The sequence below is a fragment of the Lynx rufus genome, unplaced genomic scaffold (assembly GCF_022079265.1).
Source record: "Lynx rufus isolate CCGP_SWC_20201006 ecotype Redwood Valley unplaced genomic scaffold, mLynRuf1.p SCAF_2, whole genome shotgun sequence".
NCBI classification, from domain to species: Eukaryota; Metazoa; Chordata; class Mammalia; order Carnivora; family Felidae; genus Lynx; species Lynx rufus.
Window position 1 is genome coordinate 55,443,392 of NW_025814834.1, and position 12,962 is coordinate 55,456,353.

At 40.8% G+C, this 12,962-nt stretch overlaps 1 protein-coding gene across 1 annotated transcript in view; it reads right to left on the minus strand.

Moving 5' to 3' along the window:
* OSBPL6 (oxysterol binding protein like 6) overlaps nt 1-12,962 on the minus strand; it is a 92,558-nt gene that overhangs the window by 60,369 nt on the left and 19,227 nt on the right. The window contains exons 2-5 of the mRNA XM_047084351.1: nt 11,993-12,085; nt 4,111-4,233; nt 1,476-1,529; nt 60-173 (exon numbers count right to left, since the gene is read on the minus strand). Of these exons, the coding sequence (XP_046940307.1) occupies nt 60-173; nt 1,476-1,529; nt 4,111-4,233; nt 11,993-12,085 (384 nt within the window). The remainder of the gene's footprint in view (nt 1-59; nt 174-1,475; nt 1,530-4,110; nt 4,234-11,992; nt 12,086-12,962) is intronic.

The window sequence follows — 12,962 nt, forward strand, 5'->3', positions numbered from 1 at the left end:
GGCACAAGCAAGTGAATTCCCCTGATAAAGGCAGAAAAACTATTGAGAAGTGACTTTACCTTCAAATGGTAGATATGCTCTTCTGTGTCAAGGTCTATTCTCCGAGCTTTCTTTTTAATTGACATGACCGAGAGTCCAACATCAATGCTTCCATGGACCTTCCCCTTTTGAATCTGAAGTCAGAAGACTAGTAAATAGGCTAGAAGGATATATGATTTGATGTGTTTCTGTACTGAAATGAGCTTAATGTAATCTTTAATTTATCTTTGGGAAAGGGAATACCACACCTTCTTTACACAAAGAAAAATGGTTAAGGTTCTGAGGTTAAGGTCCTTAATCTGAGGACAGGTGAAGTTTCTGTGACTTCTTCACACCAATTTCAATAAACAAGACTATTCATTTATTTTTCTTTTCTTTTCTTTTTTCTTTCTTTCTTTCTTTTTTTTTTTTTTTTTAGTTTATTTGTTTTTAGTAATCTCTATACCCAGCGAGGGTTTGAACTCATGACCTGAGATCAAGAGTTGCATGCCTTCAAATTGAGCCAGCCAGGCACCTAAGACTATTCATTTCTTAGTCCTGTCTCTAGCACAACGTATAATGCTAATCTTCATAATTCTAGATTGCAAAGCTTATATCCCAAAAAAGATAGGCTTAGTGGTTCCTAAAATAACCATGGTCAATCTTTGACCCACAACTCAGAACATCCCCAAGTAATCAACTAGAAGACAGCTGCTGAGGCAGAACCAGGCAGCTGAGACTGAGAGCACAGAGCAGCCAGGGCTCCCTCTTGGCTGCCTTTGTCTGATCAAGGACACACAGCTGATTCAGTGAAAGAGACGGGGACAAAACTGAAATCTGAGCCCTCTGTTATTTCCCCTACACCACAATGATAAGAAGGATGGCATTTTCCCGTTTTACATGCAAACAACTACTTCTTATATTAAAGAAAAATAATTTGTAATAATTTTACTGAGTTGGGATTCCCAAGATAAAAGGATGCATGAAACACAAATGAAGTTCATAAGATAGGTTTTAAAAGGATATAGACAAGAACAAAGGTTGCTTTAAATCTCAAAAAAAGCACATAAAGCATAGTTCATTGAGAGATGCATAAGAAAAAAAAAGTCTATTTGGGTTTTCTCTCCAAGACAGAAGGGGTGATTTTTATTAGTGTATCACTTTTAGGTGTAACCTTCTGTTTTGAAAAACACACATCACAATTGTTAAATTAAATCTTCATGCTCCCATCTGAGATTTTTATGCTAGCTTGAGCATAAGCATGAAACACATCTTCCATGGGACATGGAAGTTTGGTAACTTATTAATATATGTGCTGCCGAAGTGAGCAGGGTAACTTATTAAATCTTACAGGCACAGAAGAGCACAAAGCTGGTAGCTATGTCACAAGGCTTACACAACTGTGGTGTTTACTCACTTTAAAACAATCTTCGAAACATGTCCTGTGTGCTACTTACATCGAGTGGTGCCTTGGAATACTTTAACATGCCATTATCCAGGACAAAAAACCGCTGCAAGAACCAAACAACGCCCAGTTACCGTCTACATTTTGAATTCTATAAAACATTCACAAGCATGGGTCTAACGTTGCTTGGCATTAAGTAATCAGTATGTTTGATCATTTTAACTTATATGAATTCAGTGTACCTGGCCATAGTCAGTCACATTAAATGGTAAGGAAATCTGAGCTTGAATTCCATACTATTAGCTTACTAGGGTTCTTTTACACACAATCTGATGGAGAGCGAATCTCTCGCCATGCTTTTCCTTGAAGGGAGTGGGCCTGGGGGATGGAGTCTCAGGACCCACAGCCAAGACTTTTGAATGAACCACATCAGGGTGTCTTTGAAAGTGAGAAATGAGAATAACTCAGTTTAGATCACAGTGATTCTGTAAGGAGCTTCTCTACAGGGAATTGTTCACTCTGGATGTAAACTCCTGCATTTCCCTGGATACCACGGAAAATTCCTGAAAATGCTCAAGTCTGTTACAGAAGCCAGTGAACTAGATCTAGGAGTAATAAATTATCTGGAACATTTACGAAGGAGCTTTAGCAATATATTTGTTATCTCCACTTAGCAAAATGCTTGCATTTCACTAAAAGAGATTAAAAATACTTCTAAATTACATTCAGGGTTAAAAAGAGAGAGAGAGAGAGAGAGAGAGAGAGAGAGAGAGATTTGGCAATTTTTGTCTCCTTCAAGAAGCTCCTGGTCCACTCCAAATGAATCTAGCCATTATTGCTCCACAAACACTCAGGAAGACTCTGCTGGTTTCCTTTCCATGGGCAATTCACAAGGGAACAAACAATTCTCAGGACCCACTCAAACAACGGGTCCAGTGCCCTCCTATGGTCTCTAAAAGTGCAAGGAGTCTTTCTATGGCTGGAAAATTACTCTGCTGGGAAGGTTTTATGTGATTTGGGACCACTTAGCTGCTGAGGTAGCAGGTGGTCAAGCCCAGGGATACTCTGCACAGAACTCACAGAAAGCCATGAAAACCCTTTTGACACAGGTACTGGGGGGGCAATAAGAAAGCACCAAAAGAAAGTATCCCCACAGCTGAAAAACACTTGATTACTCAATCACCCAAGACACGGGCAATCACATATGCTGATGCTTGACTAAATATCTGATGGTGCTAGAGACCAGGAGAAAAGGCAATCCAAGTTGAGAACCTCCTACTACTGATATAGAAAAATGCTCAAAGGTATGGCCTAGAAAGAATGGCTGTTGAACCACTGAGAATGTGGACCTGAGAATGCTAAATTAAAGTTAGTGATTCATGTAACATTGGTTTCTTTGACTTCTTTTCTCTACTTTTCCATTTCTACCTATCAAAGAATGTTAGCAGGTATAACCTACTGTGTGATCATGGGGGAAGAGATTAGCAAGGCCAGTGATTCGAGGAATTGCAAAGTGGTGAAGCCAGAATGAAAAGCAAAAGGTGATTCTAGGAAGCAGTATGGCCAGCTGGCCAAAATCCAAGGAAGAACAAGGGTGGACAGAAATTTTGGTATTGGGATAATATTATGGGTTCAGGGGAGACTGAGAAGGCTTCTGAAAGGAACATTAGAAGCCTCTTTGAGCTATTTTTATTTCACGCACAGAGACTGGGAAGTAGGGCATTTGCCGTCGGTTAATTTTTAAGTCTTCCCCTTAAATCGCAAAAAATGTGTTTGCAAAAGATGCTATAATCCATAATATCCCTGTTTTGGGCCACTGGAGAGTCACCAGCCAGTCATTTGGGCCAATAGATCCATCTGCTCTGAGATGAAATCCATCAGCAGGTGCGGCAAGTACATGAACCTGTTCTTCCAGTGATTTCAGAGAAGGTACTGGTGGTCTGTTGAAGGCCTTATATTGAAAATGGAGGATAATTTTCTCCTTCTTAGCCTCACAGAATTCTTGTTACTTAGATAACTGCATTGGTGTAGTACAAAATATTTTCTCCATAATTAAAACTGGAAGATGGAGAAAGGATGTAGAGGTAGGGGAGAGAGGAATAAATCACATACTTTTAAGAGCAGTAAACAGACTTCTGTGATTTTCCATCTTTAGTTTGCACTGGTAACAGTAATTCCAGGACTTTATTCCAAGGACTTAAATGGAAATTTGTGTATAAGGATGTTCATCACAACAGCATTATAGTAAATAAGTTAGATATATCCTACATATGCAGCAATAGGGAACTGGTTCAGTAATGGTGCGATATATAGCATAAATCCATCCAATGGAACGGAACATATGCATGCATTTAAAAACATCTTATTTCAGAGAATATTTAATAAGCATACATTCATGTTATTATTTTTCTATATTCATATTATTTTTAAATGAAAAAGTAGAATAGACAACATGTACAAACTGGATTTTAAATATAATGTAAAATATTTTTTCCCTGCATACAGATATTATGTATTTCAGACTTAAATGGGTATAATGGGTTGTAGCCCACACAGTTAAACAAAAAAGGCTTTGAAAATTAGTTTTACACATACAACCATTCTCTTCGTTTCCCACCTAATGACACCAAATAAGATCTTCTCTATTGACGACGAAGGTCTGGAGATGAATATGATGAAAATGGTACCTTGTGCCAGCCTTTTAAAGGCCATTTTCTTTTCTTCAGCATAAAGCCTTCATGTTTGTCTGGTCTCTGGACATTGGTTTGGCCTATTTTCAGCCCTTCTATAATTTCCCAGCTGTCAGCTTCCTGAGAGAAAAGAAGAAAAACAAATCACGTATTTCTCGGTGTTTGATGACACAGTCAAAGCAGACTCTTAAGTAGAAGCTGCTTTTGAAACAACACTGGACACACCGGAAGTCTGAACCACATTCTGAAGCAAATTCTAACATCAGACACACCGATGCACTTATAAGTGAAGTTAAAATGAGTTTCCAGTAGACCTGGATGCATGCAGGTCCATCAGAGATGGGTTGGGGGCTGGGGGCTGGGGGCTGGAGCAGAATGGAGTTTTGATTGCGTGTACTCAGAAGATTTAAAATGCATTTTTCCAGACAGTTCATCTCTGGGCACAAAGGCACTTTAATGTTTTAAAGTAAGGCTGTTTTGATGACAAATGTTCAATTAGTGTGGAGACCTGGGCTCCTGTATAAAATGGAAAGGCTGCAGTGGTCTGAGTGGCCCATCACCTACCCAGCTAAAAGCAGTGCTACGGGCTGCACGTATTTCAGAGGGCTCGTGAAATGCCCTGCCCGCCACAGGACACTCAGAAGTCCATGCTTTCAGAGACACACATCCTGAGAAACACTCACCCTTGGGCGCCCATGTAAAGAGCACCAGACTTGAAAGCCAGAAATCTTGGATTTTAGAGGCTATGCTATCACCCTCCTCTGTTAAAAACAGGCCAAATCATGGTTTCCTCTTTCATAAGACACGTTTTGTCTTGTCTATGATGTCCAAATCTTTTAATGAACTGTCAACATTTAAAAGTCAGACGATTTCAGGTATAAAAAATCTGAATTTTGAGTGTTTTGCTAAAGTCTATCAGATCTGGCAGCACTGGGTCTGCCCTGAGGGATGGGTGTCCAGACATGTTCAGTTCGTCACGGCCCCCCTCAGGCCTGTTAGATACCCAACCCTTAGCGACATCCTGGGTTTTCAAATCCCTGGACCGGGTGGTTCCTACGGGCCTACGCCACCCTGAAGTAACTGCTGACCTGGCAAACCCATTCAAGATCTCAGGCATGGGTCACAAAGCAAGCAGTAGAGGCAGGAGCAAACATCACATCCCATTCACAACTGCTATGATCCTGCCCCCGGCGCAGGAAAGCACAATCTCTCGGTGTAACCTGCCCCACTGCCTCAGCTTCAGAAAGCGGGACGAGCCCACAGATCAGGGCAGGCATCTCTGCAGAATGCCCTATCCCAAACGGACTCAGGAAACTGTCTTCTGAAGACATATATTCTATCAGGAATCATCCTTCAATCACACAACAAGGCTCCAACAGGAACTGATGAGTTCCATCTTGGACTTGCTGGCACAAATGTCTAGGTGGTGGCCGCCCCTGCTGAAGGACTGTGAGGCTCTGACAAGGCCCAGAGGCAAAGGTGCCACGATTGGTTACGAACATTGGCCCTGGGGACGAGAAGGGAGAGGCTAGCATTTTGTCATCCATTCCTCTTTTCCTTTTTTCCCTCCTTCCATCCCAGAAGCTGCTTGCCCTATGGCCAAGTCAAATCTATGTTTAAGTCCAAGCATGTATAAATGGGGTGTGTTTTTTCACAGTAAGTTATATTTCTAGGAGATGCAGCTGAACATTGCTTCATTCTAGCATCGCTAAGCCTAGGAGACACTCTTGGCTTATCAAAAGCCCTCTAAGCCAACATCATGCCTCTGTCCTCCCAAATGCAACTGTAAATGTCCCCTACTCCACAAGGAAAACCAATCTGAGACCAGTGTCATTTCTTTATCTACTTGGTCATCCCTGAGGGGTTCCCACTGAATGAACTATTTACCTTACAAAAACATACCTACTAATATTCATTTAGCAACATTAAGAACCCTTTACAGTAACTGCTAGTGTCCCATTAAATTAAAAAAAAAAATCCTGTTTCAGATTCTGTGTCTCCCTCTCTCTCTGTTCCTCCCCTGCTTGCACTCTGTCTCTGTCTCTCTCTCAAAAATAAAGATTAAAAAAAGAGTTGGACACTTAACCGCCTGAGCCACCCAGATGCTCCCAAGAAATAATATCCTATTTAAAGATAATACTGTTTATTTATTTTTTAAATATATGAAATTTATTGTCAAATTGGTTTCCATACAACACCCAGTGCTCATCCCAACAGGTGCCTTCCTCAATACCCATCACCCACCCTCCCCTCCCTCCCACCCACCATAAGCCTTCAGTTTGTTCTCAGTTTTTTTTTTATTTTTTAATGTTTGTTTGTTTATTTATTTATTTATTTTTTAATGTAAATGCCTTTCTTTTTTTTTAATATATATATGAAATTTATTGACAAATTGGTTTCCATACAACACCCAGTGCTCATCCCAAAAGGTGCCCTCCTCAATGCCCATCACCCACCCTCCCCTCCCTCCCACCCCCCATCAACCCTCAGTTTGTTCTCAGTTTTTAACAGTCTCTTATGCTTTGGCTCTCTCCCACTCTAACGTCCTTTTTTTTTTTCCTTCCCCTCCCCCATGGGTTCCTGTTAAGTTTCTCAGGATCCACATAAGAGTGAAACCATATGGTATCTGTCTTTCTCTGTATGGCTTATTTCACTTAGCATTACACTCTCCAGTTCCATCCACGTTGCTACAAAAGGCCATATTTCATTCTTTCTCATGGCCATGTAGTACTCCATTGTGTATATAAACCACAATTTCTTTATCCATTCATCAGTTGATGGACATTTAGGCTCTTTCCACAATTTGGCTACTGTTGAGAGTGCTGCTATAAACATTGGGGTACACGTGCCCCTATGCATCAGTACTCCTGTATCCCTTGTGTAAATTCCTAGCAGTGCTCCTTCTGGGTCATAGGGTAGGTCTATTTTTAATTTTTTGAGGAACTTCCACACTGTTTTCCAGAGCAGCTGCACCAGTTTGCATTCCCACCAACAGTGCAAGAGGGTTCCTGTTTCTCCAGATCCTCTCCAGCATCTATAGTCTCCTGATTTGTTCATTTTGGCCACTCTGACTGGCGTGAGGTGATATAAAGATAATACTGTTAAGACATGTGGTTGAGCTGGTCAAAACTGTTAATTAGATACAGTAATATTTTTTGATATATATATTTAAAGTTTTTACTTAAATTCCAATTAGTTAATATATATAGTGTAACATTAGTTTCAGTAGAATTTTGTGATTTATCACTTATACACAACACCCAAATGCAGTAATTTTTTTCAAAAATGTTTCTGATGAGACAGTTTCAGGCTGTATACCATGTTTTTTGGACAATACCAGTACAGGTGGCATTATCATCTGGAGCACAAAGTGGGGTGCTCTGGTATTCCCATTTTAAAATACTGAACTGGAAGGCGCCTGGGTGGCTCAGCCGTTAGGCGTCTGACTTCGGCTCAGGTCCTGATCTTGCAGTTTGTGGGTTTGAGCTCCACCTTGGGCCTCAGAGCTCAGAGCCTGGAGCCTGTTTCGGATTCTCTGTCTCCCTCTCTCTCTGCCCCCCTCCTCCCCCCCCCCCCCCCGCTCGTGTTCTGTCTCTCTGTCTCTCAAAAATAAATAAACATTAAAATAATAATAAAATAAAATAAAATACTGAATTGCACCTCAACAAGTGAGCATTGCTTAGGAATAATGTTGCAATCATCAGAGAAGACACTAGGTTCTACTTTCACCAAAGAAAGTAGACAAAAAAATTCATAAAAATGATGGATTTTTACTGATTTCTTTTTAAAAGTTTGATATAATCGCATAATTAAAGAATAACTCTCTGTATATGTATAAATATATTCATTAGAGCTTTCTCTGTTCTTGATATCAGCTGTATTTAATGACATTTCAATTTTTAGTAGCCCTATCCATGTATAGCATCTCTAGAATAACATTTTTATTTTCAACTAGTTCTCATTTGAAGGCTAGTGTTCATCTTTCATCTATTCTGTGTGTGTGTGTGTGTGTACACATACATATATATGATGTGTGGTATGTGGGTGTATATATATATACATTATATATGTATGTGTGGCCATTATGTGTGGCTGTGTGTATATATACATATGATCTGCATGGTGTACGTGTGTGTATATATATACATATGTATAGGTATATATGTATACATGTATACATAAGTAAATACATATACATGTGATGAAGAATACTCTGGATAACTTGTAAAAATGGAAACATTTAATAATAAGTACAATGCTTTTTGGATTTTTTTTTTCTAATTAAACTCAGACCATAATACCAGCTTGTTCCTGTGGCACAATGGCTACTGATTTCTATCACAGTAGTATTTTTCTTAGTTTAACTACAGAGGAGGGAAATAAAGGGATAAGACAGAAAAGGCAAAAGGTTAAAATGTATTTCTTAAACATAAATGCAGTAGCTCCAAACAAATAACTCTATTTGCTCTGATTCAATATTATTAAACCCAAAGAAATTGAAAAGAAAAGAATCCCAATACAGTTCTTATAGTTAAATAAGCTGTCCAACTGACAAAGAGGCAAAAAGGTAAATCCAGAGCAAACAACATCCTCCCTATTTCAATTATAACTGCAGATGACAATGTTACAAATAAGGTGTGTAAGAAATGAAAACAGCCCATCTCAGCACTTAATAGGACCCACCTCTATGCTTAGTAGACTAGGTCTATCTTAAGGAACTTAAAATTACTTTCTGAAAATTGAAGGAGTTTTTATAATTTCAATGGATATTAATTTTCTGTTTAAAAGTCTCCAATTTTTGTAGGTACACTTGTAATGGAGACAGTCAAAAGTCCTTAGGTGATCATATCGGGACTTGAGTCAGATACACAAACATTTTTGCTATTACAGAAATTTAAAATATACTTTTAATCTAATAACAACAACTAAAATCAGAAAGTAACCTAGTAACAGCTCTCGTCTGTTCATTTGAGACACTTCCTTTCTCAAGGGTATACTCCAGAGGCATGAGTGTTGGGGATGGGGGTGGGGTGCTACATCGCCAAACTAAGAATTTCGACAAATCCTGAGAGAGGACAATGTGTACTTCAAACAATGTTCTTCTACCGTCAACCAGGGCCCAGGAAATCCATCTCTTCTCAAAGGGATGGTGAGATGCTCTGGTATCTGGAATGGATGGGACCCTCTGATTTCATGAGGCCCTGAGCAATGTGGTATTAACACAAAACACAACAACAATAGTATAGTCCTACAGCACAATCCAAGCGGGTAACAGTGTGGAAGAGTAATGGGAAGTGGATACAGTTGGTGCCCTACCTAGATGCCTGTAAGAGTCCAGTGGATCCATGCCCTAGCGGTAGAGGCTCCCTCCTTCTACCATGAACTGCCTTTTACTGAAGCTGGGGCCATAGAGCCTGGGCATGAATCTCCCTCCTCCATGGCTGGGGCATCTACACCTCAGCATCTCCTTCCCTCAAGACTCTCAACTGCTGAAAGACACAAGAGTATCAACAGCTGACGGAACAAAAATCCCTGCCTCAGAGTGACAGCAACACTGTGATACAATTCATGCCCAGGGCTCACCGTGGAGTCGGGCTGAAGGTGGACTCCGGCCAAAACCACTTCTTGCCAGCACCACACTGTCCTAACCTCTTCTCTTACCCTTTCTCCTGAGGGCTCTCCCATAATGAGCCACAAACACCCTAAGCCCAGTCTCAGGTCTTCCTTCTAGAGGACCCGATGTAAGAAAGGATGTAAAATAAAGTAACAGATGTGGTAAGTGCAGGGACAGGCTGGGGCCGAGGGTGCATTGGGGTAGGGAGGTGATAAACAGCATCTGAAGAAGGATTCCTGTGGGCCTGACTTAGAAGAGTAGGGGTTTCAGCTAGGGGCACTCCAGAAGGAGCAGACATGCAGCAGTGGAGGAGAGAAAGAGCACGGCCAGTGTAGGGAACTGTGTGCAGGTGGATGTAGCTGGAGTGTAAAGTGAGATGCCATGGAGGTTCGAGATGCAGTTGGTGGGGGACGAAGGACCCAAGCAAGTCTTGTGTGCGTTTGCTTATTATTATTATTATTAATTATTATACTTACTAGATCGCCAGTTTATTGTAAAAGGATACAACTCAGGAGCAGCCAGGTGGAAGGGATGCAGAGGACAAGGTACGGGGAAAGGGTGAGGAAGTTCCATGCCCTCCGCAGGGGTGCCAATCCTCCAGTGCCTCCCCGTGTTCACCGACCAGGAAGTTCCTCCTTATTTGTGGTTTTCAGTCCAGCAATTCTCCTTGTCATTTCTGTGTGTCATTCTCTTTTCACTGTGTATCTCTCACCATCCTGGTCTCTGTCACACACCACCTATCTGACTCCGGACAACTAGCTTACTTAGGCGCCAAGTCTCAGTTTCCTCATCAGTAAAATGAGAAGAACATCAGTAGTCACCTCATCCAGTAGGTTGATTATGTGAGAGACTATATGTACTGACCCAATGTCTGAGACAAAGTAGACGCCCAATAAATGTTAGCTGCCATTCCCATGGCCCCAGGATTTATTTATTCTCTCTCTCTGTTAGCTGCCTGTAAGAGAGAGCTGATATTTTCAAAGAGATTACCAGTTGTATTTACCAAGTCACCATTCTCTGTTTGCCATTCAAATAGAAATCAGATCACTTTCTATTTCTCTCTAAATTATTTTTTAAGTTTAGTAACCCCCTTTCCTTAGATTAGCAGTCTACTCCTGTCCAATAATACAAACTTCATAGCTTGTAATATCTTCTAAATATGAAGAGTACAAGCACATATTTTCCATACCACTAGGGTAGGAAAGTGTTCTTTCCTTAAAGGATTCTGTTTAACACAGGGAAAGCAAAGAAGAATCAGTTCAACATATTTCAAAGTCGTTTGGGGGAAATAAAGTGCTATTTTTATATCTGAACTCAAAATCCCCATGCAGTCTACTTGCTGAGTTTCTCCACAAGACAGGCAGCCCACTGAAGATCGCAGGAGTCGAGCAAGAGGTAGGGGTGAGCAGGATGGCATCTCCCCAGCTTTTCTTTAGGATTTTGCATTTTAGACATAAATAAATTTAGATGTTTCCCTAGTCCATGAAAGACAAGGCTGAAGGGAGGGAATGCTGGCTTCCATTAAATGGAAGAGCTCTTAATAATCTGCAGTGTTCTTCCAAGAGCTCACTGCAAGGCAGGCCAGATATAAGGAGAAGGCTGGAACCCTCACGTCCAACAGCCCCTCAGGTAGGTACTATTTTATCTGCAGGTGGCCTAGCACTGAAATGGTCTAAGTCTGAATCCCTGCTCTGCTACTTTTTCTACTTTCTGCTAGCTTTTTCAGACGTTGAGCAAGTTACTAATTCTTGGTTTCCATATTTGTAAATGTAATAAATACCTCCACTTCATGGAGCTGTCTGCAAGGGTTATACTAAATGGGATAATGTATTTAAGCACCTGGCACAATGCCTGGTGCACAGTGCAGGGGCCATGATGGTAACAGGTGGTGTTGCTGGTGGTGGTGGTGTTATTTTTTATTTTTTTCTGTTGGACCCAGTGGTTTTTTTCTTCCTATTAGCTTGGCATAGAAATATCTGCTCATGTCTCCAACAGGGGAACGGCAATACTTTCTCTTCCTTTAAACTCCAGAGTATTTTGGATCTTTGTAACCTTGCAAATTGCAGCAAAATGTACTTTCATCTATTCCTCCCTTACACAGGGCAGAGAAACCTTACATACTGGAGGCAGAAAGACGTGGTAGCACAGTGCTACAACAGGTATCACAGCTACCTCAGGGGAGTCAGGTGTAAGGGCTGTTTACGATCCAGCTGGCCCACAGCAGGCATCAAGCCGTCTGAGAAAGCACCACATTCCACCACTGACCTTGGAGAGGGGGACAGGCTCCGGTTCTAGCAACTGCCGACTTACAGAGGGTTCGGTGCTGGAGGAAGCAGTCCTCTCCAAGACGTGGATACTCTGAAAATAAATGGAAATACATCCCAGGGTGAGACAGCTCACTTTTCACATGGATGGACACGGGGGCGAGGTCACACAGTGAACTACAGTAAACACAGTGAGCCATGGTAACGATGGCAAGTTCCTGAGGAGACCAAAGGCAGCAGCAACAGTCAGAAAAATGCCAGCACGGGATTTTGTTTTCCCCTCTTCCAGATATGCTCTACAACAGCTGGTTTGTCTTCGAGAAAAAGTCAGAGATTGCACACATTTAAAAAACCACAGAGCATGCCTCAACATATTTATTACTTTACGAGAATGTATATCCACCACTTAGACAATTAGCCTTACATAAAAATATCTGCTTACCTCTCTCTGAGGGCAACAGACAAAAGGGAAGGTCTACATCAAAAATCCCAGAGCCTTAATACCACTTAGTCTCTAGAGTTTCTTATAATCCTTATGAAATCATTGTAATCGTAGTATCTTACAAAAATTCTTAAATGAGCAGAGAAGAAAATGATTCATCAAATACAAAACAGTAGATGTGTGTTATAGACTACAAAAAGCACTCACAGATCAGTGACTTTCCAACAGAAAAATAGCAAAGAACATTAACAGGCAACTCATGCAGGACATGTGAAAAGATGTTCAACCTCAACCTCAGAAGTATTCAAAGAAATGAAAACCAAATAATGATTTTTTTTTAAACCATTAGATTCAAGAATAGATCAGATGGGAGAAAGGGAGTATAAATCGGGTGTGATCTTTCTAAAGAGGAGCCATTTTATTAAAAAAAAACAAAAAACAAAACTCTCTGGAAAAAGAAGAACATGCCTCATTGACCTAGCAATCCCATAGCTAAATCTTTACCCTGAAGGAATCAGATTTGCTATAC